We start from the raw sequence: 27474 nt of genomic DNA, 5'->3' as shown, positions 1-27474 counted from the left end.
TCAAGTATGTCTTTTTCCACAGGGACCCCCGGGACCTCCTGGAATAAAGGTACATTTTCTCTAAGTGTGTTCATATCCTACTGCTAACAAGGTGAATAATGGTGAAGTCTACACCCTCTAAGACTAGAAGTCCTCACTTAAACACTGAGCAATTCTACTTGTATGTTTCATTTTGTACTTTGTTCTACAGTCCCACTAAATAAAGACAGTGGGGTGACCTCCAGTTAATAGCACTTGAAGATATGTATTGTTCCATACAGGTCTTAAAAGTGTAAGTATTACATGTATTCCAGTGGAAAAAAACCAGTACATATTATTAATTATGTATAAGTAGTGTGGTGGCCATGTGGTTGTGCATAAAAATGTTGATAGATTTTATGATTCATACAATTGTTTTCAAGTGTTTTCATATTGATATTTTGTTTATCAAAACACTTTTACACATACAATATTTGTTGAAGAAGGTCATAAAGCCCATAATATGAGAAGCTTCTAACATGCTTTTTTTCATAAAGAAAGAAAATGAAACTAAATAACTAGGTATCTTGGTCTGAGATATATGGAGAATGAAATATTGGATGTCAAGAGAAAGATTTTGCTCTTTAAAATAAACAGTTATGCTTTGGAACTGTAAGCTAAGAATATGTCTAAAGTAATCTCAGATTTGTAATGACATGACTACCTGAAGTCCTGAAATAAAATAATTTACGATATTGCAACTTTGTACAAAAATGCAGGAAAAATGAGATCAAAAAAGAGACAGAAAGAAGCAGGTAATGATCATAGTAGTTTTCTAAAGTAAGACAAAGCGGATTCCCATTTTGAAGAAAAAGGATGCCATAAATGGCTTTTATGTCAAAATTGGGTATATGACTGAAGATCTCAGCCAGGAAAAAGTGATTGTGAAGTTACCACTTCTCTCAACATTCAGATCAGATGCTCTAATTGTGTGGTGGCACTATAGCAGGGATAGATTTGGTGGGGAAATCTTTCTCATTATCCATTACTGTATATGAAATTATGGTATGAAGGAAGATTTGGGCCTGGAATCTCTTCTTGTGGCTTTAAAGAAAATTTGGCAATTAAGGTCTTAATTTTTATTCTCTTGCTATGTTTCAACTGAATTAAAAGAGTGACTCTTTAAAAGTCATCTTTCCAATTGATTCCAAACTTTGCATAGCTCCAACTTTCCTTTCATCTCAATATTACATTTTTTGCCTGTATTTGAGTGGATGTTCAAGTGCTATTCTTTTTCTTTTCTTATTATAGGGAGATCCAGGTGAAGTAATTGGTCTTGTACCTCCTGGTTTGCGAAAAGGTGACAAAGGCTTTCCTGGCCAACCTGGACTACCTGTAAGTCTAAATGATGTTTGAATATCAGCAAACTTCAATTAAAATTATATCAGTATCATGAAATTACCAAATACCAATTACCACTTTTTAATTATGCTGTTTTAATTTTTCATAGGGCCCACCTGGAACTCCAGGATTTCAGGGACCAATGGGGCCACAGGGGCCTCCAGGAGAACCAGTAAGTTTCCTCTCACAGTGATTTGACCTTTAATTATATCTATATATATAAAAAATATAAATTATATATATATAAATTTATTGAATTTATAGATATATATATATATAAATTAGAGCTTTATTATCAAAAAGTTACAGCTGGTGTGTATAGCTGATGTTTGTTGGGGTTTGGAAAAGATAATCTGTTAATCCAGGCTTCATGATTAGCCTCTTGGACTCTACCATGGCAGGAATGAGTGGGTATCATAGGCTTTCCATAGCAGCTGGTCCTACAGTCATCTCTTCTTGCATGCTTGGGGGGCATTTTTCTGTGGGAGGTGTTGTCATAGTTATTCCTCTTTCCCCTCAATTTATAGAAAACAAACACAAACCTGGCAGCCAGATCTAAATCAAAATGTTTGCTGACTTGTCTTTATGGGCAGCCACAGTAAATGGTGCTGTGGAAAGCAGGATATGAACTGTCTGTTATTATGGTAATTGCCAAATGCTGAAGGCATTTCAGCTATTTGACATTTTATCAGGTCTAGCAGATACCCAGTATCTTTCCTTCCTGTATTGGGTGCAGGTAAGACTGGCAGGGATCAGTTACTTCCAATGTTTTTGTCTATTGAACTTACCCTTCTGAAGGAAAAACTGAAAGTGATGTGAAGAAAAGTGGTGGTACAGTTTGGTCATCACTTGCACTTGCTGGTGCAAAAAACCCACCCCAATTTTAATGAAAGAGGAGTGAGGATTGATATTTACCATGCAAAACTGCAAAAAAGAAAAGTCAGCAATAAAGTTATTCTTACAGTGATGTTGGGTTTTCTTTACTGTATCTTGACAAGATGCTGATTAAATCCAACACTTTTAACTGCAAAACAATGTCTGATGAGATACATTAGGCAGATTCTGTTTGGTTTTATTATTTATTCTAAGTTGTGAGTTACAGAGAGTAGCAGAAAAAGACTTTACATCTTGATTTAATTGAAAGATTTGCATTTTTACCATCTTTATAGAACAAAGTATTATTTCAACTAGGGTGCTATATACAAATATATGCTAAAATATACTGTCTTGTAGGGTCCCCCAGGGCCACCAGGACTCCCAGGCGAGAAGGTAAGACATTTTATGATAAAGAGTAAGTCTTTTTGTCAACTCTCAGCTTCTGTCATGTCCAAAATACCTTCACATATGCGTGTATTCATGTATTCACTGCTGATTAAAAAATGATCAAATATGTCTAATTTTTGCTTTCAGGGCTACATGGGCTTGGGCTTTCAGGGTCCCAAAGGTGAAAAGGTAAGTTCTCTTTTTAAGAGTTATTCAGAGAATAACTGTGAAAAATATTCTTGATACTTTAAATAAATAAATAAACTGTTGAAATCAATCGGTGGAGCAAATCAGCACTGTAATTTTTGGAAGACTTGAGTAAATCTGTAACTTACACCTAAGTGGACAAAGACTATGAGTGGTTACAGACTTTATTCATAATGATGTTACACTTGACATTAATTCAGGTCATTACCCTGTTTTGCATCTCTGACTGGTACCAACTACTTTAGTTTGCAGCAGGCATATCTGGAAACATTTACTCTCTTTATTATTATTATATTAGGACTCATCATGAGTTTTTTTTAAAGTCAGTTTAGTTCTGAGGGATGAGGTTCAATGTGCTCTGTCCAGAATTACCAGAATTAATTGTGCCAGGACTCTTGTGAGCCTGTGCCTTAGTTTAGTTTGGTAGTGTATACTTTTCAAACAGATTTTTCAGTAGTCACTTTTCACCCTAGTTTGGCACGACCAGGAGGAGTTTCCAGAGCACACAGACAGGTTTACTTTCAAGTGAAACTAAGCCAATAGATGTGCTCCAGGATCTCATTTATTCTCTTAAACAGCATCAAATGGGAGGTAAAACATGTTAGGTTTAATGTCTAAGTCTTCCCATTGAGAGGTCTAGGCCAAAGTGCCTTATCTTCCATTTTCAGGAGCCAAAAAATACATATAGTCATGGCTTATTTGGTAAACTGATAATATGTCAGAGTCCTTCTCCAGAAGCTTCTCATGAGTGCCATGGACAGGCATTTGGAGTATAAGAAAATTGGGTTACTTAGGTACTTTTGCTACATGACACACTGTTGAGATTACCTTATTATCATGAAATTTCTTGAAAAATGTTGGCCGTAGAAGTATGTGGAGATTTCCTGGATTCCTCAGGTTTTTCTTCACTGAAAAAAAAAAAATAATATTGCTTGACAGAAGTGGACCAAGCCTTTTGTGTTTTACTGTAAAAGAAAGTGCTTTTGCAATATGTAAGGAGATGAGGTTCTGACCTTCCTACGGACACATACATACTCACAAAGTATGATCCAGAGTTACCATCTTGAAAGTGGCCTTTACCAACAGTTGTAAAGCTGATGAAACACTGCAAACTTTGACCAACTTTTTCCTTCAGGCCTTGACTTTCTGCACCTGACCTTTTTCCTCCTAATCTTCTGCCTCCTAAAGGAAACACTAAAAAGCTTTTTTGTACTACTGTAATAATTATGTTCCTGATATTCTGTATCAATCTATACCCTAAAAAGGATATTCAGAGATCTTTCTTCAGGGCAGTCTCTGTCTGTCATCCATTATATAGTTGTGTCTTGCATAACTCCATATGTAACCTTTTCCCTGACTGGAAAATAAAAAAATTAACCCCCCATTTATTTATATACTTAAAAGTGAGTGGTAGATCTCTTTAGTGTTATTTGTCTTAGTAATGTTTGTTCTTAGTAATGTTTATCTGAAGTAATGTTTGTTTTCAATGGACTATCCTGGATTTGGTATTGACAGGGAGAACAAGGGGTAAGGGGCCCTCCAGGCCCCCCAGGCCCAGCACCACATATGAAGGAAAAAGGGACTGAAATCATAAGAGGAGAAAAGGTGAGACACTAAATGATTAATTTTGTTGTGCTCTTCATTAAAATAGGATCAATAGGAATTAGCAAACAAAAGTCAAACAGGAAAAAGAAAATATTGTCAACTGCAGACAAATATTCAATTTCTCTGTTTTACTTAATGAATTAAATTTTATTGTCTTTCTGAAAAATATATGATAAATGCATAAATAGGTAACACAGCAGAATATTTTCTGAGAAACATGGATTGATAAGCACCATACTATAAACACCAAGTATTCTAAAATTTTGAACTGAGTAGCTTATGCTGGACTTCTCAGATACAGAATCACTTTCATGGGATCTGAGTTCTAATGAATTTTTAAAATATTGAATTAGGCAGTCTTATCAATATGTACTAGTATAATAAACTGGCTAAATGGATCCACATTGGGTTTGTCTAACTTCTTGCACATCATATTATTAGGCATGGTTCTTGAAGTGGAGAGCAGGAGTAGATGTACTTTTGCTGACATGAAGAATTAAATGATTTACAACCTGAATGAAGAATGTTTAAGATTTTTGTTACTAATCTACATTTATCTGGTAATTTCATTAGGGTGATCCAGGTGAAAAAGGTGAACAAGGAGTCCCTGTGAGTATTGTGGAGATTTTTTTTTTTTGTTACTATAAAAATTGTGAAGAATCTCATAATGGCCCTGAATATCTTTATAGCTATTTGATAAAAGCAAATTTACTTTAGAATTTGGCAAGTTTTTTGATACAGTGTGTTTTTTCCAGGGATTGCCAGGTTCAGGTTTCAAAGGAGAAAAGGGTGACCCTGGGAGGCCTGGCCCAAGGGTAAGTATGCTCAACTTTATCAATACTATAATTACAGTCCTTGTATCATTTCCATAAGCTAATTACAGTAAGTAACCATTAGTGAATATGGTATATTTCAAACAAAAATTCTGCTGCAGGCCACGTGTACAAGTCCAAGTAGTAATAACATGAAGTAATATTAATATGCAAGATGCTTTCAGATAACTAAAGACACCTAAGAGAAACTTGTAGTGCTGAAGGCAAAGGCAAGACTCCCTTTGATCCCAGCTGAATCAAAATTTAGTCATTCCAGAAGGAAAAGCAAAGCAAAACAAGTCAATCTATAGGAATGACTTGAGTGAAATAGAACTCGTTGAATTTTTTTAAATGCTCTTATGTGCAATATACAAAATAAACCTGCTTAAACTAAAGGTACCATTTCTTACAAAAACATTTTAGGGAGCTAAAAATTTGGATGACTGAGATTATGTTCACTTGCTGGTTTCTAGCCTGACTGTAGAGGCTTAAAGCTCTAAATTCAGCTATTGATACCTCGTTTGACCTATATCATTGTCTCATCCATACAATTTCTCCATGAGTCATGCTATACCTTTTATAGCTGAGCTGGCAGCAAATCCATACATTTTCTATGTGCTGACATAGCTAAAGTATTGTTTCCCAAATTGTACATCTTCATAAACGGTTAGAAAAAGAGCCAGCACATCCATAGATATGGAATTGCACTTCAACATAAAAAAGAGTAAATAACTCTACTATACTTCAAGGTCAAATGGTCATCCTGTGTGTTCAGTAAACATAGGTGAAGGGATTATCTATGTTACCATGTATGTATTTTCACTCTTGCAGTAAATAAAGGCTTGAAAGCTGGAAGAATAGAGAAATGTTGGTCTAGAACTTGTTGAGGAAACGAGCATCTTTGAGTTGTTCAAAAATGCAGCTTTCAACTTCTGCAGAGTTCTCTGAGGAAAGTTTCCAAGCTATTTTATATATAATTGTTGTTGTTCAAGGAAATTATAGTAACTTCTGAAATTAAGATAAGGTTTGAAAAATGAACAGATGTTATGATCTAATAGTCTGTTTTTGTGGAATGAAACCGTATGATTAGTGTCAATCACAGTGTGCATATGAAGACTCTCCTGGCTTTACAGATCATGTTTTTAATCAATTGTTAAAAATTACCTGTAACCCTTCTTCGTAAAATACTATAGCTGCATAGTTTAGTGGTGGTGGCCTGTTCATGTTGGTTGTGTATTATTTATCCTTTATTTGCAGTGTTTTAGATGAAATATTTTTACCTAAATTGGTGTGACTGGTTTTTTTAGAGTGAAATGCATGCACTACATACTTTTTAAGTACAAGCATTGTCTTGATTTTATGGGACGTATTCATATTTCTTGTGATATGTATACAATCTAAACACTGTGACACCAACTACAAGCCAGCCTCCAGTGGATTTTAGGCTATAAGCCTAGGTGCCAGCCCCTTCACAGTCCATAGGAAGAGGAAGGGAGGGAATCTGTTCTCCTCTGTAAGGTAACACAGTGGTCTAATAGTGAATCATTTTGCTTTGGAGGAGGGAGTCTTGGATTCCAGGTTATAATCTGCCTTATGATTTGAAATATGAGCTATATTGTAAGCTGTAATATAAGCTTTCAATTTAGAGGAAGTGTTTTTACCACCACATAACCATGAGATCTGATTCGGGGCCACTTTCTAAGCCTTGTGCTGGATGTCAATGAGTAAGGTTTTATGAGGCTGGAGAGTATATATATATATATATGTATATAGAAAGGTATTGCTATGAAGGGAAAAGTTTCTGGCTCTGATTACAATTTCCTGTGTTGTTGATATATTTTGTTTTGAAGCCTCCTTGACTGGGAAATCCATGTTATTCCTGGACCTGGGAAGAGATTTGCAGGATTAGTTCTGCAGCTTGTAGGATGTTGAGTAACATAAGCAGTAGGCAGTCATAGTTTGCCTCTGCACTGCTAGCTGCATTAGCACACTTTGATGAATGAATTACAACAGTGATTTTTTTATTGTAGTGTTTCACCTATCATGAATTAGAAATTACATGTATGTGGCTGTTTAAGCAAAATGGATCTTGGTGTTTTACAGGGAAAGCCTGGAAAAGATGGTGATCCAGGACAAAAAGGAGAACCCGTATGTATTTTACTGCATTTCAAGTAGTGTCTTGTGTTCAAAGCAAAGAATTGTCTGTGTCTTATAAATAAGATACAACTATATTTGTCCTTTCTGTTTTTGCTGTCTTCTACAAACAGGGCTTACCCGGTGATTTTGGGGTTCCAGGACAACCTGGGCAGCCTGGTGCCAAGGTGCGTAAGTGGAGAACTTTGCTTTCCATCACACAGAATGAGGAGATAAGAGTTTGTTTCATGTGTTCATAGATGTGCATTAAAGCAGTTAATGCTCATAAAGTCATTAAATGAATGTTACTGAGTTTTAAAATCGTGACTTAGAGACTCAGAAGTCAAAATTAGGTAGCTTTGGCATCCCTAGTTTATATATTTTATATGAACTGATTAACGCAGGCTTTATTTTCATAGCTCTTTGCCCAGCCACCAGATGTACAAATATACTTTCCTAAAAATCACAGTTTTTCTTTCCATAGTGTAAAGCTGAACAGGCCCACAAACTACTTACTGTTTGTTATAATGGTCTGGGTACTTACCATGGTTTAAAGTCTATAAATCTGTGTCAAAGTGTTTATTTGCTAAGGAAATCTTATTTTGTGGGGAAGAAAATATTATCTGGATTTAAACTGTCAATTTTATTTTAATTTAGGGTGACAAAGGTGAACGAGGTTTCCCAGGACCTCCAGGAAGAGTAAGTAAAATAAATTGGTTTATTTTAAACATAAAGGAAACTACATTTTTTTTTAAAAGTAAAAATGCTCACACAATGTGGAAAAAAATAAGATTCTGCATGGTCTGATCTTATTCTACTCAGTCATGTCCTCATTTTTTCTTATTGAAAACAAAAGTTGCATGTGATTCTCTAAGTATATTTGAAATTTGGGAAAGGAGCTATCAAAGAATATAAATGTCAGATGTTTTGAACTTTTATGGCTATTGTTAATCGTTACAAAGCATCTAAAAGTTCAAAAGAGTAAGTCTGCCAGCTTTGCATTCTGTAATTTTTTTAACATTTCCAATACATCATTGGTGGTGCTGCTTCCCTACACATGGGGGGAAATTTCCAACATCTGATTTTAAAATTATGCATGGTTCCTGAATATTGTAGCGCAAATGTTAATATCCTACACGCTAAGATCATATTAATGTTAGCAGAAATTGTCAAAACACAGTGTTTTAAAAATGCAGGTAGTACAAATCTAATGTATCAGTGCTTAGACCATGCTGAGCTTTCTTGGAATCATTCTTCATCAGAAAGGTGCTATAAAGCTCTCCCCTCAATCCTATTGCTGATATGAAATAACTTTAGTAGAATAGGGAATTTTTTTTTCTCTGGTAATTCCTCAACACCTACAACTCTTTTGCAGCAGTATTGCTGAAATTGCAAGTGTAACCTAAACTGCACAAAATTGTTTTCATAAAGCAAAACAGCCTCTGTACCTTGAGGTCAGAATGGAGGAGATACAAATGAGAATAGAGTTGTTTGTGCCTAGTGTTCTAGTCTTTGTTCTATGACTCAGGTTATAGATGCTGGACCAGTAGATACCTTTGGTGAAAAAGGAGATCCTGGACTTTCTGGTTTGCCTGGAGTGAAAGGTCAAAAAGGTGAAAAAGGTATGTATTTTGTCTTACCTGTTTTTGATTGATTTATGCTTTTTGTTTTCTTATTAAAGGAAATCAAAACTGCTCTATCTGTCAGCTCAGGAGCTCTATATGACATTGATATGTTCAAATTATTTATATAATTGCTTTCAGTTTATTACATTTTGTTGTGGTTTGTGGGGTGCTTCTTCTCATCATAAGTAAGTCTGCCTTTCAGTTAAAGACTGGTAAAGGATAAATTGGGATCTGTTTTTATGAGAGTTAAATAATCCAGTGAGATTATTTAAGGAAGATGGAAATCAACACAAGCGTAAAAAGGATAATAGTGCAGAGAATTTTCAGACTCCTTTAGAAAAATAGGTAGCTAAATTTTAATCTTGAAATGGCTTTCAGAATTTACAAAATTCTTCAGTAACAAGGGAAAATAAAGCATTCTTTTTCCTGTTTTTGCCATTATAGACCTTACCCTATTGGAGAAAAATCAGTGGAGAAGATGGCAAACAGCAGGGCCTTTTCCATAAATATTGTTTGGAGATATTTCTAGTTTATTTAGCTTAGCCTTTGGTTCAGGATTGTAATATGTACTTAAATAAATATATGTGTTAAAGGTTCACTGATATTAGCATTGATGATTTCACTGCCTAATTGAAAACCTTTCTTTTCTAAAGGTTTCCCTGGTATACCAGGAATCCCAGGACCTCCAGGTATGAGTCCGTGGCCACTGATTTTGTTCACATTTTCACTGTGTTCTTGAGTGAAGAGTCCTGAGAGATGTTCTCCTTGGCTGCTGCCAATTGCTGCCTGGCTTACAGAACACCCCCAGTCAGTGTCCTTTCCAGAGGTCTAATCATCCCCCTGAGACCCTTCCTGCTTTTCTTGTGTCTCTGATGTGATCCAGCCTTGCTCTTTGAGTAGAGCCCTGATAACTTTCTGTTTAAATTGAAGTCGTGTGCACAGGTCATCAGAGAGAGCCCAGAGAATGGGGGTGGGGGGTTCACTGGGCTAGGAGAGTTGCAAACCATGGGCATCTGCCTATGTCCCTGTGTATGTGTAGTAGGTAATTTATTTTGCTCTCATTCCAGCTCTGTATCTGTTTGCATAAATACAATAAAGCAAGGTTTGCAGGGAGAAGTAATAACCTTTATTAGATCAAAGTCATTCCTGAAGGTTTCCAGCTTTTTTTTTTTTTTGACTACACATAGTAAAGGTTCTTTCTTTGATCTGCGACTGTTTCCTTCTTCATAGTCTTAGCATCTTCATATCCATGACAGCACTTCTTATATCTATAGATATATGATATGTATTTGAACCACACCACGATATTTGCTTTTTAAAAATTAAGCAAATCATCTGTGGAAACCTGACTGTAATGCATCCTACAGTGATACTACCACTGCCTCCTTTGCTCACAGTTTCTATCCTGACACTGAGCTAGATATGAAATTAATGTGAGCCAGGTTCAGGTAATTTCCAGGAAATTTTTCACAGTTTAGAGAGGAGTGACCATATACCACGGTCTGTAATAGTCCCTAAAGGATTCTATGTGACAAGACAAGAACCATGGTAGCTCTTTAGTCTGTCACTACCCTACAGAAATTGAGATTTGTGTGACTTTCATATCTTCCCGCAGTGTTGCAGAAGGCTGAAAATGGTTTAGCAATCAAGTCAAGTGATTAGCTGTGAACTCAAATAACTTACTAAAATATGAAGACCTGCATGACTGTATAAATAGCTAGAAGGAGATCCTTAAGGAAGGATTTTTCTAGCTGTTTAACTGCTTGTCTTTATTGCCTGATGCTTGCTTATTATTCCTACAATGATTTTTGCTTTTAGCATTCCTGAAATCTGCTAGCATTGTTAAATACTGAAGTTTTTCGACACACTGTCACGTGCTAGGTGTGTTTAAGATTTGGTTTATTAGGAGATAAGGAAGTATGTAACAGTTACTAAGTGTAGTAATTAAATTAACTCCTGTATTGCCACTGTTAACTACCAGCAAAAGTTGATTCAATTTTATGTCAGAAAGGCACTTAGTAGAGGATAGGTGTATTTGTCTTGGGACCTGACTGAAAGGAATTACTCTGAGCTGTAGACAGTATATAATCTCATTTTTGAAAAAATAATCAATAGTAAAAATACAATCCCTTTTTTATTTTCCTCTAGCATGTCTTCATTTTTCTCAGAAGCCTAATGGAAGCTCATATGTTGATAGTGTTACTGTCTTTTCACTTGTCACATTTTTCATGTATGTTTTACTCTCTCCAAAGGTCGACCACTTCCCGATAGGGTAGGATCACCTGGTGTCCCTGGACAGAGAGGTGAAAAAGGTGAAAAGGGTTCTCCAGGATTCCCTTTACCTGGACCCCCCGGAAGAGATGGTTTCCCAGGTCCCCCAGGGTTGCCTGGCCCACCTGGTCCTCCAGGTGTAACAGGTAGGTAAAGCTCTCAGTTGCTTTTCACAATAAAGACTCAATAATGCACACTGCATGCACATAAAAAAGAGAAAAGATAGGAGATTATAAGAACTATAGTCAGAATGCTTCTACATCATGGAAGAAACATATTTGAGTTGTTAATGGATCAAATAAAATCTGTTCTGTGATGATGAAAGCCTCTTGTTTCCTTGCTAGGACAAGGATTCTATGCTAAATAAATGTCTTTTAAAATATCTTCAGAAGTTCATTATGGAATGTTAAAATATAAACAAAAATTTCCCTTAATACATATTGGTTTTCCTCTGTTTCTTAATCTGCCAACCTAGAGATATTTGTAAATTTACAGTTTAAAAAATAGCAGGTATTAATATTGTTCCTAGCATAAAAGATAGCTGTTCTATATCACAAGTTACAAGTTTGCAATACCAGTCTGTGTAAGAGATTGAACAGGTGTAAGAACTGCAGACTTGTTTGTCAGAAGTTTTTAATTTAAGAGGAAGTTGTCTTAGAGGAGAGTGGGGTCATCACGTATTTTGTAGAGGTAAATGAAAAACTAGTAATGATGTGACAAATACATAATAATATTGTAGTAATGACAGCAAAATTATACAGCTATGTTTAATTGAGTCTGATAAAGTATTTTAAATAGAAAAATGCTTTGATTTTGCTCTGCAATGAAGCAATGAAAAAACTACATATCAAAGTGGCCAATGCTTTATTGCTCCTTACAACTGATGTTTTAACTCTTCTGTTGAAGGAAAACTTTTGCTATAGATGATACTGATTGAGTTGAGTTAAATGATCATTTTAACATAAAGAATTATATTCCTATTACAGTAGTTTAGGTAGTCTAAAACTATTGAGAGAAACATTATTCTCTATGGAGTTCATAAGCAAAAAATACTTCAAAAACAATTGAAGATACCTAGGTGTTGCTGTATTTGCCAAGGAAGCAGTACCCAGAATATGGAATTAAGTAGATAAATCTTATCTTGCCCTAAAAATAAGAGCAATTCCTGGTTTTCATGCAACATGTTACTGTCACTACTTAATTCTGCTACTTCCTCGGGCACTTCTTTAGTTTTCCTCAAATGCATAATGGAAAACAATTCGTTTTCATTTAACTGTTGTTTGCCAAACTTCCCAAACACTTTGGCCAAAATGATGTCATATTGTATTCAGGCAGAACTTGTGCCATATCATCAGAGAGAATGAGCACAATTAGTATTCTCATGTTAACCCTGCCAAATATTCTCACTTCTTACTATTTCAGTTGCAAACATACAGAATTTCTTGTTTTCAGGAAGCTTGATCCATGAGAAGAAGTTAAATAAATGTTGTAAAGGTGCTCTGGACATAGAAAGTTTCCTAAAATATTGAAAACAGAAGTCAGGGTAGAAAAAACTCTGTGTAATAAAATTCTTCAGAACTTCACAATTCTCCATTGCTGTCAGACCAGCAATTTTTAACTCACAGCAAACTCCTTGCCAAAACTTACCATAAAATAGATTTTATATGAAAGTTGTTTGTAACCTTATTATGGCAGAGCTTTTTTTTCCTCTAATTCATGTTTTTTATAAGCAGAATAGAGAATCCCAGTTAAATTTTTCTAAGGAAATCAAATAGAAAAGTAAAATGCTATCCTGACCTGTCACTCTTTATAGATACATTAATCTGGGACATTCTTAAATGCATGTCAAACATCATCATCAAACAATATTTTTATTGCATTTATTGTATTGCAGATGGAATTGATCAATGCCAGCAGGGAGAACCTGGTGCACCAGGTATTCCTGGACTTCCAGGAAGAGATGGATTTCCAGGAGAGATGGGAGAGAAAGGTAATACCTTGAAGTGAATGCTTTCTAATTGACCTGGAGATTGGGTATGTAGAAGCTGAGGAGGTTAGGCTGGATCCATAGAAAATGCATTTAAAGTTAGTTAAACAAATAGTTCACGGACATGGAGGATGTTTCTTGAGTCTCTGGTAAGTAAGATTAAGAGTAAAGGAAAGATATTGTGTATTGAGTTATGTGACACAAACTTCACTTACGTTTCACTTAGCCCAGACATTGCTGGAAAGTGATAAAGGATTGCACTTGGCTGAAAGAGGAACTGGGAAGAAAGAAGGTTGAGTGTAGTCGCATTAAGTGTAAATTGAACTGTTCATGGCAATTTAAGGTGTGAATTCTGAGATGAAGAGTTGGGGGCAGATGAATTGGGAATGGAAATGGTTTATGAATCATTGCCATGAGTATAATTGAAACTAAAATTGAAACACCAATAAAAGGATTGCCAACCATACGTTTTAGTAGCATGGACTAAATGGACATATAAAAAATGAGCTGTAGTAATTTACATGATGTTTTATCCTTCCTAATCTCATTCTGCTCACTAATTTTCTAAAACTGAAAAATTGCAGTGAATATAGAGGCTCTCCTTTTTCTGGTACAACCTTTTAATTTCTTCTGTACCTATCATGTACTTCTTTTCTTTTTCATCTTCTTCCACCTGGTTCCTTTTAAATGTTCTGTTAAATGTTGTCTCTAGGGTAAAACTGAAGTTGATTTTCATGCCATTCCTTTGAAAAAAAAAATAAGAGTTTTGTTGATAAATTCACTTTGAAGCACATAATTAGAAGTAGCACACTTATTTTTGTCCTTTCAGCATAAGTGTATTAAGTTGACATTTGCCTCTGAAACCACCTGCTTGCTGTTGTCTTAAATATTTTCATTGTTTTTCAGTAGTTTTGTTGGATTTTTCTTTTCAGGTGACAAAGGTGAAACCTGTGCCTTATGTGATCAAGTAGGACCTCCTGGACTTCCAGGACCACAAGGGCCACCAGGTCCAGCAGGTAAAACTCATTAACCACATAAGAATTAGCTTAATAGGCTACAAACTAACCATGCAGCAGATATGATGAAATTGTTTTTTTGTCCCAGTAGTCAAATTATTTGTGAAGCTAAAGAAAAAAAGATGGAATATTCCTATTTTTGGGTTCATTCTGATGTTCTGGTGAAATCAACAAGAAACACCAAGGAAGCAGAACAGTGGAGGTTCTTTGCAAACTGTGGCAAAATAGTTTTACTAGAGGTTATGAAAATTAAAAATAATGAAGGAAGCATTTGCCCCATGTGCCTAGGCATGGCAGAGGCCCATACATGCATTTCCAGTCTTACCATTACATTCTGTGGCCCAAAAAATTATTTTTCCTGCTACTCTACTAAGGAATTTTCACATGCAAACAGTGATATTATACCTAATGTTTGTTCTAGTGGCCTGTTGAAAAAAATGAATATGGTTTCAGTGGTTTCAAGACTGCAGTGGCTACACAATAGGTCTAAATAATAAGGTGAATTCATTCCGAAGTCAGCTTCTGAGTTTGAGTGCAGACATGAATCCAAATAACTTCACTGACTTTAGCAGCATTATGTTGATGTAACTGGGGGTGGAATGAAACAATTTGAGGAGGATCACAAAGAGTTCACATACAATGAGCTATTTGTAAAAGCATGTAATAAACAGAATTGTATTTTTGTCTCTCTGATAAGGTTTCCCAGGGCAATCAGGTTTCAAGGGTGACAGAGGCTTACCTGGACTTGATGGCCTTCCAGGGGTACCTGTAAGTAATGCCTTGCCAAATGCTATGTGTCCTGTGAGGATTGTGATCAAACAATATGATCATCGGTGTGGTTGTGTAATAGTTCTCTTTAAAAACAGACTAGCACAGTGATATGATAAAATAATGGAATCATACCTATCATAATAACCTAGGAAGCAGTGTGGTTGAGCTATGAGAGGAAAAAAGAGCTGTCAGAAATGGATTATATTTCTGTGTTTGCCCATCATATGAACTCAGCAGGACACATGACTTTCTGGCTGATGTTGGATAAAAAGTAGGATTTTGCAGGTCTGCCCTGACATTCTCCTGGGTCGTTCCAATAACTCTTTACTGTTGTGTACAAATGTATTGAGAGACAGACAGTGCCATCTAGTGTAATCTAAGGAATCTCATAATGCTAGCATACATTGTATCTAGGCAGTTTGTCTAAATTTTAGGAAATGTGTGCAGTATATTCCATAAAACACAACTAGATAACAGAAAAAGCTGAGTAGTTTTGAGGAGCTAAACAAAAGCTGTGAAAGCAGATAGTACCTTCATATTATGATCACTTGTAAATTATGTTGATGCAGCACAGCATGACTCTCGGTGAACAAGGCTGGGTACCAGAAGCAGAACAGCCCTAAGAATAGCAGTTGTCTCAGATGTAACACAACTTACACTAAGATGAACATAGTGCTGGCACAGCTACATTTGATCCTTTCAGAATTCACTTGAGTGTCCCTGTGTGCTCTCAAGACCTACATTATCATACACGTTCTTGTAATGTGGATTTTTACACCATTCGCAGTGTAACTACTCTGAGTTTGTCAGAGTCTTCCCAGACTTTTTTTTCCCAAAGCTGCTTTCTCCTTCCAGCTGATAACTTTTGGCAACATAACTTTGCAGTGACATTCATGTGCAGTAGCTTAACATACACTACAGTTACATGGGTTGCTTCTCAAGAGGTCCTTCAGAAGCTAAACCAAGCCACCTGGATGAATTCTGCACTCACATAATCTGTTTTTCTCCCTTGAGTATAAGTAAAACATAGGTGCCTGAGTTCACCCAATGAAAGTTAGCTAGGATGAAGTCTATTCTCTATTTCTACCACAATAAATAAGATGGCATTACTCAGTGACTGGGGTTATATGAATGGAATCCATGAAAAAAACATTGGAGAAAAATAAAAGGTAACCTAATGTATTTAAACTTGTGTGTGTGTGTGTGTCTGGCATTTGTTATCAGCACACGTTTTGCCACGCCTTTGTATTTTCCTTTTATTGCCTCTTCAGTTCTGGTCATGTCTTTCACCAGACCAGAATTGGCTGCTGTTTTGAATGCTTTCAAGTTTGTTTTGTTCCACAAAGTTCAGCCAGGTGGTAATCCAGCATATGGGTTAGTTTGGAAAAACTACATAGAGACAGCCTCAAAAGCTCACATTGTTTTGAGCCATGCCAGAGCATCAGGGTCTGATTCAGGACCCACCAAATCTAATGGAAAGAGTAATCTTGACTGTGTTCTGGTTCAAGTTTTTGTGGAGGGCACACATCAGCCAGAAATGGCCATGAAGTCTGTGCTTTACTATCCTAGTGAACACCTCTGATTCATTTGAAATTAGAGAGACTGTTCCTATGGGAAACAATAATGTAAGTCATAGAAAACATTTAAGGAAAAATTGGATTTCTTGAATTACTATAAGGTAGATAATTTCTCCCCAGGAGACCTTGCTCTTTTCTGAGCATGTGCCCAGCATTCTGGTGGTACCAACTGACTGTGATTATTAATTGTACAAAATCAATGAACTTAAGTAATAAAGGGAAATGTTTATTTATATGAGAGCTAAATGACATAAATAAACTACCCAGAGAGAAGCTTTCAGCCTTCACTTAGCCTTGTCTGTTGTGCAAATAACTTTTGAGTTTTGTATGAGGCAGTTAATTTCATTTTATATACACTCTACATATTTGATTAATATTGTAGTTGATTTAAAAGGTTTTGCAAGAAAGAAGACCATGGGTGGGGCTTGTATAAGCAATTTAAACCTGTGACTTGGGCTGAGTTATTCTTTGCATACTGGAAGTATGTTATTTTCCTGTATTAGAACTATTCCTGCTGGTATTGTAAATTATTATGGAAATCTAGGTGTACTTTTGTTGCATCTGCTTCAGGGAAATAGGTTGCATAGTGTTACAGAACTCAGCATTTAACAGTTGAGACAGACACATAAACTCTGAAAATACCTTTTTAAAAAAACTGATTTACCTTGATGCTGATACTATATAAATATGCAAAATTCACATCCAGTGGGTGGTCTATTGAAAATTAAGAGTAATTTTTTGGTGTCATGGCCTACAGTTCTTGTATAAGTGGTGTAAACTTATATGGACCATCTAAAATTTTATACCTGTGTTATGATAAATAACAAAATAATCAAGACAAGAAGTTTTGCTATAATTCTTCATTCACTCTGCTATGGCCTGGAAACCTCCTCAGTTGAAAACTTAATGATTTACTTGATTTGAGTCTATTCTTTAATTTCTGAAGATTTGTTTTCTTTTGTATCAGTTGAAGTGTTGGAAGGGCAACAGATAACTTCTCTCTTTATTAAATTTCAGGGCCCTCCTGGCACTCCAGGACTTATGGGCAGACCTGGGGAAAAAGGAGAACCAGGAGATTTTACTTATGACTCTATCCTGAAAGGTGAAAAGGGAGATCCTGGTTTCCCAGGGCAACCAGGTACTCCTGGGAGAGAAGGAAGACCAGGAAAAGATGGATTGCCAGGTCCCCAGGGTCCGAAAGGAGCAGCGGTATGTTTGTTTCTTTATGTTTACATATTGCCCTGCTGTGTGTTTATTATGTTTACACACTATCCCATACTTTCTGTCTTTCAGATCAGATTTCACATGTTTTTATGCCCTCCCTATACATGGTTTATGTTTATTGGCCTCATTCATGGTTCCACATCTTGTCCTTACCTTGAGTAATTCATTCTTCTTCAAAGGAAGACTCCAGTTTCCCTGGAACTAGTGAGGAGGATGGTTCTTCAACATCAAACTATTCATAGATTTTGACCCTTTCAAACTCCAACTCTATACAAGTAGAGATTGTTAAGCCAAGATTTAACTGTTCTAGCATATTTCTGTGGAAACTAAAGGCTTGCACTGGTAGAGTTGAGCTGATATGGATGTGGAGCTAAATGTGGAGCTCACATCTGCTCCCAGATCCACCACTGGGAACAGTTAGCTGCATTGCATGCTAGGTATGATTTCCATGTCCTATTCTACATGGAACTTGGTTCTGTTTCCATTGAACTCCATGATAAAAAATCCACTTTCTTCAGCATTAAAGATTCATGCACTAAATCCAAATTACAAAATATTCAAAGATAGAGGGTGGTGTGTTCTCTCTGGCCAGTCAGGCAAGAGGTACATTAATGCTTTCCAAAAATTAGGGTACAGCTGGCTTGAAAGGAGAACGTGGTCCCCCTGGCCAACCTGGATTCCCTGGAGTACGTGGTGAAAGAGGTTTTCCTGGCCCTCCTGGGATAGGTGCTGCAGGGTTACCTGGTGAGAAAGGAGACAGAGGCTTTGCTGGGACCCCAGGTTTACCAGGCCTTCCAGGTAATGCTATAGTATGCTTTAAAGAAAAATAATCAGTGCTCTTTAAGTGGTACAACTTAGAAGAACACCAGAATTTAAGATTGAAATAAAAAGGCTTTCTCATTTAAATCAGTGTTTGTTTTTTAACAGTGTAATTGCAATCTTCTGAGGGCAGTTTTCCTGAAGCATTCGTTAGGCCAAATAGAATGGTTTAGGTTCATCCTAAACTAGGCTTAGGATGCTTTTCTATGGATCTTTTACAAAAAAAAAAAAAAAAACAAACCCAAAACAAACCTCATAACAGATCAGTTATAATGGTGTGGATGGACTAATAGTGCTGGATAGTTTGAACTCCCATGTTTAGTTTCACTGGTTCCTGTACTTAATATATCTTTACGTTCACAGGTGCAAAGGGTGAAGCAGGACGAACTATACCACTCCCTGGACCTCCTGGGGCAGATGGCCTTCCTGGTCCACCTGGTTTCCCTGGACCCCAAGGTACAGTATTCTGTTAACCTTGATCTATTGGCTATAATGGTCATAATAGCTCTGTTCCCCAGAAGCTAACCTTTTTATTAACATTTGTCTTGTTTTCACTTGCAAAGGTGACAAAGGGAGTCCTGGGCTTCCAGGCAGACCTGGCCAGCCAGGGGAAAAAGGTGCTGTTGGGCAGCCAGGCATAGGGTTCCCTGGACCTCCAGGGCCCAAAGGTAAGACAAAATAATCCATCTAACAGAGCTGGTGTAACTTCTGTGTATGGAGACTTGCACTGTCATCCAGCCATAGGTGCATGAGATTTGGGAGGTGCTGCTTGAAGAACCTCCCTTGCAAAAGTCCACAAGCACCACAATAAACATACTTTTGATGCACACTTGCTTTATGCAGTTACAGACATCATAGAAAGTTATGTAGTGGAACATCTTATATTGCAGCAGCTGAGGTGGCTGAAATATGGGATGACTGTTCTGAAAGATGATGTGGTTGGTCAAAAAATACATGCTGACTTAACTATAATAATTTGGGGCCAGACCTAGCAGTTCTGCTGCATCCCAGGTGGCTGAAAGTGGTTTGGTTAGAATATCAGTGTACTCTGCATAAATTCAATCTTCACTGCATGGCCATTGGCAGGGTATGCACATAGCTTAGAAGAAGTCTACGTTTTCATAATCTAATTTTGAATTTTTGGGAGCTGTATTTAATAGCACTGCTACTAATTTAGAATTGGATGACTGAGCTATCAGCAGACACCTCAATCCTCAAAATTCATGTGTGTCTTCACAATGAAATGGGAGAGTCAGAAAGACTTCATAAGGAGAAAAGGCAGCTCTTTACCTGTGACCACCTATAGTTCGTCCAGCTAGATGGGGGGATATGAACTCAAACAGAAGCAGCCCACTGTATCAGTAAAAGGATTTCTGCATGTTCTGTGATGCCATCAAGAAAGGAACAACAAATCAAATATATTTCTTTCAATGACTCTTCTTTGAATTCAGCTCTGCCCCATGATTTTCATGAGGCTTAGCCTAAAAGCTGGATTTCCCACTCTCTGAGACCTTTACCTGGGAGAGGAGCTTCATCTCAATTCATTGAGCATGTGATGGTGTTGAGTGAGATCTATCTTTAAATGTTTTGCAGAATGTTGTATGTATTCCTTCCTGCATTCCCAAGGCTCAGTGCATGGGCTAGCTGTGGCATAAAAACCTTCTGTGTGCAACCCACAGTAGGATGTGTAGGACATGTCCCACAAAATATACGGAACAAAAGATGTTGATTCACAGATGGATTTCGTTGTGCATCCCTCAGTCTGATGCCCATTCTAAAGAAGGCTTTGAGAACCCAGTTTTGTAGACAGGATGTTTCTCAATGACATAAACCCACAAAGCTATTAATTTAAGAGGAGATGGCATTTATTTCTTCTGGGTGGTTCTTTCTCATCAGAAGCCAAATGCTGCATGACGCTCATCATTTTAATCTCTCTTGGGACATTTGGGTGCTGGCATCCCTAGATGTCTGACATAAAGGACTACTCAGACCTTTTAAAACATGACCCTGTGAGGATGTGAACAGTTCAGTTGAAGAAACAGCAAAAGACATTTGCAGGCAGGAACAGCAATGATATGAGTTTTGTTTTATAGGTTTTCCAGGTCAACCTGGCTCGCCTGGTCTGCCGGGGACTCCAGGAACCCCTGGCTTGGATGGTTTGCCTGGTGTACCAGGTTTACAGGGTCAAAAAGTAGGTATCAGCTGCTGATACTGTTATCTGTGACTGCCCATATTAACAGGAATGTGTGCAAAGATTCTTGTCTTAAAAAAACCTAACCAACCAAACAAAAAGGTAGCCAAACTGTCCTTCATCTCATGTTTCCCACTGTGCACAAAAAGGAATGGAGTATATGGATGGATGCTTGACATTAATTCTAAGGCTTATTGCTCTCCTGTCATGGTTTAACACTGGCCCAGCAATTAAACCGAGTAACAGACGCTCTCTATTAAGCCCGCTCTCCACCCTGATAAAGAAAGGAGACAGAATAAGGGAGAGAGACTTATGGGTTGGAAACTAAACTACACAACTTTAATGAAACAGTAATGATAAATAGGAAAAATTACTAAATATATACAAATATACAGGAAAATTGATCCCATGTTCCTCGCCCCTTTTCCCCCAATAACTCTCACGTCACCACCGAGGCTGCAGGGCAGCCCTGGGAAAGTCCAGGCCGGACTCCTGGAGTCAGCAGCAGTCAGGAGCTGGAGGCAGGAACACACAGATTTGGGCTGGCATGGATCAGGACCACAGGCAGAGGAATGGATGGAGTCCTCCCAAGATGCTGAAGCAAAACAGGGAACGGGTGAAGAAAGGGAAGCAGGAAAGCCAGAAAGGGCAGGAAACTGGAATCTGGCTTGACCCTTGTGATCCCTCAAATTTATACTGAGTATGATGTGTATGGGATGGAATACTCTGTTTGGTCAATTCTGGCACCTATCTTGTCCGTTCCTCCCCACAGGAGGGCTGCAGGTGGGACCTCTTTGTTCCTTCTGGAGGGTAAAATGTTCCTCAGAGCTGAGCAGTGTCCTTGGCTCTGCACATCAGTCTCTAGCAGTAACTATAAACATTGAGTGTTATCAGTCCTAGAAGCAGACACTGTCTGAGAAACTTGCTGTTAATTTCAGCAAGTGCAACTACTTACAAGAGACTTAGCTGAAAGCAAAAGCAAAAGACAGAAAGTCACCTTTATCCTCGCCCAAACCAGGACATCTCCCCTGAAGTGATTGTATAGCTCTCTGCCTCTTAGTCATTTAAATACAGTCAGTGAATGAATTCTCGGTTTTGCTCTTTTCATTCTCAGTCTGTTGTGTTTCTTTGGCTAGGGTGAGCCTGGTGTAGGTCTTCCTGGCCCCAAGGGACTGCCAGGCATCCCAGGTCCAGCTGGTGCCCGTGGAGAGAAGGGAAATCCAGGACTGCCTGGCTTACGTGGCGAGCAAGGCTTTCCGGGCATACCTGGGCAGCAAGGATTCAGAGGTAATATGTCAAGTACAGCTCTGTATTTTATTTCTTTTCTAAAGTGATTCCCCAATAGGTACAGCAAAAATCTGTTCACCAGATACCCTATTAATATCTCAGGGTATTGCCTTTTTTCCTTCCCCTTGTTTTCTCCTTCCAACCACCAGTAGCCTACGCTATCAGCAAAGAGCAGCCCATACCCTGAGCCCAGGCAGGAGGTTATGGAGGCTGCAATGAGAGCTTCTTGATGAAGTGCTTCTGAAGCATCTTTACCAAATAAGATTTCAAACAACATCAGAGTACCCTCTGTCTAAGTCTCTGTCTCCCCACAGGTGACCCTGGCCTCCCAGGACTGCAGGGCTTGCAAGGCCCTCCAGGTGCTCCAGGGATGGGCCCGCAGGGAACGCCAGGACCCGCTGGGCAGCCAGGACCCCAGGGACCTCCAGGTGAGAGGAAAATACTCCCATGACAGTGCTAAGGAACAGACATAAATGGATATTGGCTTTGGCAAACGTGTTGATCATGAGCTGTTTGGCAGTGTGAGATTGGTGACGTGGGGGGGGGGGGGCAGGTTAGAGGGTCTCCTCTGTCTGGTCCAAAATGTGGGGTGAGGCTTCCTGGGCAAATGCCTGGCATTTTGTTCAGTCTCCTTAGGTCATTGGTGGGTAATGTATACAGGATCAAAACCTCACTTAGACAATGGGGACTACTTCTGCTGTCTGGCTTTGAGTCTTCATTCTTCATGACATGTAATTTCTGAGCCTGATGTTATCAGGTATTCTTTTTACTGGCGTTCCCCATGCTAATCCTGAATCTTCTGTTTTATCCTAGGATTTCCTGGTCTGAAAGGAGAAAGGGGCTTCCCTGGTATCCCAGGTCTAGATATGCCAGGACCAAAAGGGGATAAAGGTAGCCAAGGTCAGCCTGGAGTACCAGGGTCTGTGGGGTTACCTGGCCTGCCAGGTCCACAGGGGGCTGTTGGACTGAAAGGATCAGAAGGTAAACATCTTTTCCTTTGCATCTTTGCAAACTTTGCAAAAAACACCTTTGACAACTTTTTAATTAAACTGTAGTATCCTGCCATTTCACTCAGTTACCCATCAAAGAGCCCAAGCTTAGGAAAACACATGGGCTGATGTCAGTAAAGCAGCTCTGTGTATGTATAACTGGATTGTTACTCAAGTCCTTTGGTGGATAAAATCCAGCAAGTGTCAGAACTAGTCTTTGGCTTGTAATAATGAAATTATTCTGCACAGTTTCAATGACAGAATGTGGTTTTAATAATGCCTTTGTTACTACGGCATTGTTTACTGTAGTAGGAAGTTTTAAGGATCTGTCAAAAACCCATTACAAACCGTGGTTGATCTTGGTTTTCATAACACTGTTTTTACTGTTGTTTTCTCTATCAGTCTATTTTAGATTAATCATTTTCTTTGTCCCATTTTTCATTAAGTAGTGTGATTCCTAATATGATATGGAGTAAATAATTCAATTTCTTGTACTTTGCACTGCTTGCTTTATTTCTGTATTAACTCCTTCACTTTGATTTCAGGTCCCAAAGGAGAAATGGGAGTTATGGGAACTCCTGGATTGCCAGGAACTCCTGGACCAGTTGGAGATCGAGGGTTGCCTGGTGAAAAAGGTAAGAGATATTTTCTCAAAATCAAAATTAAAATATTAGACTTTTTTGTCAGCAGACAAGAAGTCTGGAAATAACAAAATTTAAGGAATATGTTTGGCCTAAGGAATGTTTAATGTTAAGTAAATTCCCTGTAAGCTAGAAATAGTGTAATTTAAAAAGCATTATTCTGGGAGCAGCCCTGTATTAGGGCAACGAGCCAGGATTTTTGATCCATTCTTCAAAAACATAAGTGTTTGCTAGGTGCAAGGATGCTTTAGTTACTAACCCAAGAAAATTACTATTTGGAATTACAGAAAGCAGGAAGGTCTTAATTAAATCCTTCAAATAATATTCTTTATTATTGCCAAACTCCTATCCCTATTGTTTTGAGAGTCTAAAATTAATGACTGTGAAATGGGAAAAATATGTCAACTTTTTTGACAGAGCTATTGTGAAGTCCTGGTATAGGAAAACTTCATATGAGATAAATGGGTTGTTACAGGACAAGGTATTCAGTGCTCAAAATTTGAATAACTAACTAATGTCTTTTGTTACTGTCTACTAAATATTTTTGCAAAGTTTTATGTGCCACTCTAATATTCTGTGCTATCACTTTATAGGTAGCCCAGGTCTCAAGGGTGTAGTTGGACCACAGGGTGATCCAGGTGTCAAAGGAGATAAAGGTGAAGCTGGTCTCCCAGGAAAACCTGGAACGATAGACAACATGGACATGGTTAGTCTCAAAGGCCAAAAGGGAGATCAAGGAGAAAAAGGTAACTTTAGTCTCTAGCTGTGGAATAATGCAACTAACACTCATATACTGTTAAGCAATGAGGCTTTGGCTTCAGTTGTGTCTTAGTTTTAGACAACAATTTAAAAAACAAGATTAAAGACTTTCAAATAACAAATGCAGATATTTTTCTGGTATCTTTCAATGCCATAAAAATGAAGGTTAATCACACATAGAAAGGATTTTGATTGGATGGAAGATGTTCGATTTGCCCTTATAAGACCAGTTTTACCTCTCCTCTCTTATCAGAAGACTCTCAAAAAAAAAAAAAAAGAAATTTAAAAAGTAGAATCTACAGCTTACCAGAAGGGAAAAGCTGTCTTTCATGTAAAACTTCCAGCGAAAATATTGTTGTGGCCATGAAGACTGACTGATACTGTAAGAAAAGGAGGCACCGTTTCTTGACACATCTTTCTTTGTGACCTGAATAAATTTCACAAAAGACACACATATATGGCACTGATACCAAAAGATCAACTTATGTTAGTTTAGAAACATCTGGTAATATGCAGGAAAAAGGCAATCAGTTTTCTATTGGAAAATTCATCGTGGTAGAGATACTATGTGTGCCAGACAATGCATTCTTATTTTTACTGCCACATGACAATTTAGTTATTTAAGATCATTCCCTGTCCGATTTTTCTTTTCAAAGAAAAAAAGTGTGTATTTTATATTTTTCTATTATTTGTCCTTTTTAAATTAAGATTTACTTCTTATTAAAAAATCCCATGAGAGTTTTAAAGTAAATGGTAACTGTTTTAGTTAAAATAAAAGTGTAGGCCTTAGAAGGGGGCTACCTAGATCATGTTGTATGCCATTTCCCTCAGCCAGATCCTTTAGCCTTTCATTGCATATCACGTTTTCTGAAACAATTATCATTCTTGGTACCCTTTTTGACTCCTCCCCAGTTTGGCTACATCCCTGTGGAGTGCACTTTGTTGAAGCAAGTGAAGTACTTCTGCCCTGCTGGAATGAAATTTCCCTTTCTTGAAACAAGAGCTGACTCAGCTTGTTATTTGCTATAATTCTTAGTTCTTTACTTCAGGACTGCTGCCTGTGCAATAATTTTTCATTTTATATGTATGCTTTTAACTTCTCCTTACCACATATGTGTTCTGTTACGCATTTAAATTTCACGATGTTGATTTGCAGCCTTTACTCTAACTCTTCAAAATCCTTATCTGCAGTTTAATCCCATCCTCCTTTTTGAGCCTTTCAAGTTTAGTGTCATCTGTATATTCATCAATATATTCTCTGTTGGACACAGGACAGAGCAATGGCGATTCCTTTCCAGTTTGGTGGTGAAACACTGATACCTATACTATGAAAACTGAAAACAGGAGAGTTTTCCATGCCCTGATTTCCATGCCCTGACCTCTTGTCAGAAGGACACTTGGGCTCAAGTGTCCTGGTTGGGTCTCAGAGAAACCAAGGCATGTGGCTGGGCTGTGCCTCTCAGTTTGGACAGCCAAGCACTGCAAGGGAGGGATGGACCAGGTGTGGAGCACATCTGCCTCTAAGCTGAGATACACCTGCTTAGTGCACATTTGTATTTGATGAGGCTCCCAGCCTATAGTGATTTAATCTAGATGAATTCTTCTCATTTGTTCCTGATCTTGGTATATATGGGGGTATGAAAATCCTTGGAACAAATCCATGTAGGTTGTTTTTCATTACTTTCTTAACTACTATTGGCCTGTAGGTTGACTGATTGATAATTAGTTTCATTTTCCTTTCAGAAATCCAAATGAGGCACACTGGTTATATGCATTTAAATAAACTTTTGCTGAGAAATTCAAATAGTTAATTTCTTTGTTTACTAACTTCTTCATCTCTCTAGCACTAATAATGCCTGCTTGCAAATTTGAATGTTCTACCTTTTCCTGACCACATGCAGTCAACATATTGGCCAGGCTCACATGAGGTGAAAGGGTAGATTCCAAACAGATCTGCCAATTTCTGCTGCTATTCTGCCCATGTCATCCTCTTCAACCCAAATAAACTTGGTACCAGTAGAGAAAAATAACCTAGTTATACTCCATAACTTTACTGATCTATTAGCTGCCTTCATCTCTCTAGGCATGAATATCACATTAATGTTTTGAGAAGCTTCAAAAATACAAATTGTGCAGAAAAGACACATAATTTTTGTGAAAGATTGTCAGTGATGTTTAATGAAAAAATTTGACTTTGGACACCTTGGGATTTTTTTAATAAAATCCACTTAAAATCATTCAGCAAGCCATCTTTAGTAATCTAGTGTCCTGCACTTCTGTGACACTAGAAGTAAGGTTTATGGACCAAAAATCTTGGACCTTAAAGCTGGAGAAGAGGTATACCACGAAATAAGAGTTGGAGCCATCTAGAATGATGAAGGTGCTTCTACAATAGATAGAACTGAGGAAATTGCAAATTTCTGGTTGCGAACTAGTTGTTCACATGTGCTTTTTTAGCTGGCAGAGCAGTCAAATCAATCATTTCTCTTAACAGCTGATATTGTGTGGCACTTCTGAAGTAACTGATTAATTTAACTCAAACACGTGTTCATTTGCAATTTCTTTTAAAGATGTAACGTGCCTTGTAATTTCACAGACACCTGAAAAATCGTAATAGCTTGCAGCCTTTCCTCAGCATTGCCTTAATGATGGGAGAATTGTGTTTTACTCAAGTGTGACTCTACTGTACAACGTGTGAAGCTTGAATTCAGCTGGTTTCTTGTTCAGCAGAGAGAAGCAACAGTGGCCAGAAATTAACTAGAAGGATTATTTTATGGTATTACAGTAAATTTTGATATCACTGATCTCTACTTTTTTTCTCTTGGTGTCTAGGAGACCATGGACCAACTGGAGAAAAAGGGCTACAGGGGGAATATGGAGAACCAGGAATTCCAGGGAAGGATGGTGAACCTGGTACTCCAGGACAGCCAGGTATGTC

General features: G+C 37.7%; 1 protein-coding gene across 2 annotated transcripts in view; it reads left to right on the top strand.

Annotated features, from left to right (window-relative positions):
- Window positions 1-27474, top strand: part of COL4A1 (collagen type IV alpha 1 chain) — a 128010-nt gene that overhangs the window by 76047 nt on the left and 24489 nt on the right. For both annotated transcript variants that reach the window (XM_071743138.1, XM_071743148.1), the window contains exons 8-35: window positions 23-49; window positions 1270-1353; window positions 1469-1531; window positions 2593-2628; window positions 2770-2811; window positions 4345-4434; window positions 5008-5043; window positions 5190-5249; window positions 7350-7394; window positions 7514-7567; window positions 8037-8078; window positions 8908-9001; window positions 9658-9693; window positions 11257-11421; window positions 13170-13265; window positions 14195-14278; window positions 14976-15046; window positions 17644-17835; window positions 18480-18648; window positions 19033-19125; window positions 19233-19337; window positions 20763-20860; window positions 21997-22147; window positions 22462-22575; window positions 22961-23128; window positions 23682-23771; window positions 24371-24523; window positions 27369-27467. In XM_071743138.1, coding sequence (XP_071599239.1) covers window positions 23-49; window positions 1270-1353; window positions 1469-1531; window positions 2593-2628; window positions 2770-2811; window positions 4345-4434; window positions 5008-5043; window positions 5190-5249; window positions 7350-7394; window positions 7514-7567; window positions 8037-8078; window positions 8908-9001; window positions 9658-9693; window positions 11257-11421; window positions 13170-13265; window positions 14195-14278; window positions 14976-15046; window positions 17644-17835; window positions 18480-18648; window positions 19033-19125; window positions 19233-19337; window positions 20763-20860; window positions 21997-22147; window positions 22462-22575; window positions 22961-23128; window positions 23682-23771; window positions 24371-24523; window positions 27369-27467 — 2557 coding nt within the window. The remainder of the gene's footprint in view (window positions 1-22; window positions 50-1269; window positions 1354-1468; window positions 1532-2592; window positions 2629-2769; window positions 2812-4344; window positions 4435-5007; window positions 5044-5189; window positions 5250-7349; window positions 7395-7513; window positions 7568-8036; window positions 8079-8907; window positions 9002-9657; window positions 9694-11256; window positions 11422-13169; window positions 13266-14194; window positions 14279-14975; window positions 15047-17643; window positions 17836-18479; window positions 18649-19032; window positions 19126-19232; window positions 19338-20762; window positions 20861-21996; window positions 22148-22461; window positions 22576-22960; window positions 23129-23681; window positions 23772-24370; window positions 24524-27368; window positions 27468-27474) is intronic.

Source organism: Heliangelus exortis, chromosome 1, assembly GCF_036169615.1.
Source record: "Heliangelus exortis chromosome 1, bHelExo1.hap1, whole genome shotgun sequence".
Classification (NCBI taxonomy): domain Eukaryota; kingdom Metazoa; phylum Chordata; class Aves; order Apodiformes; family Trochilidae; genus Heliangelus; species Heliangelus exortis.
This window is presented reverse-complemented; position numbering and strand designations above follow the sequence as displayed.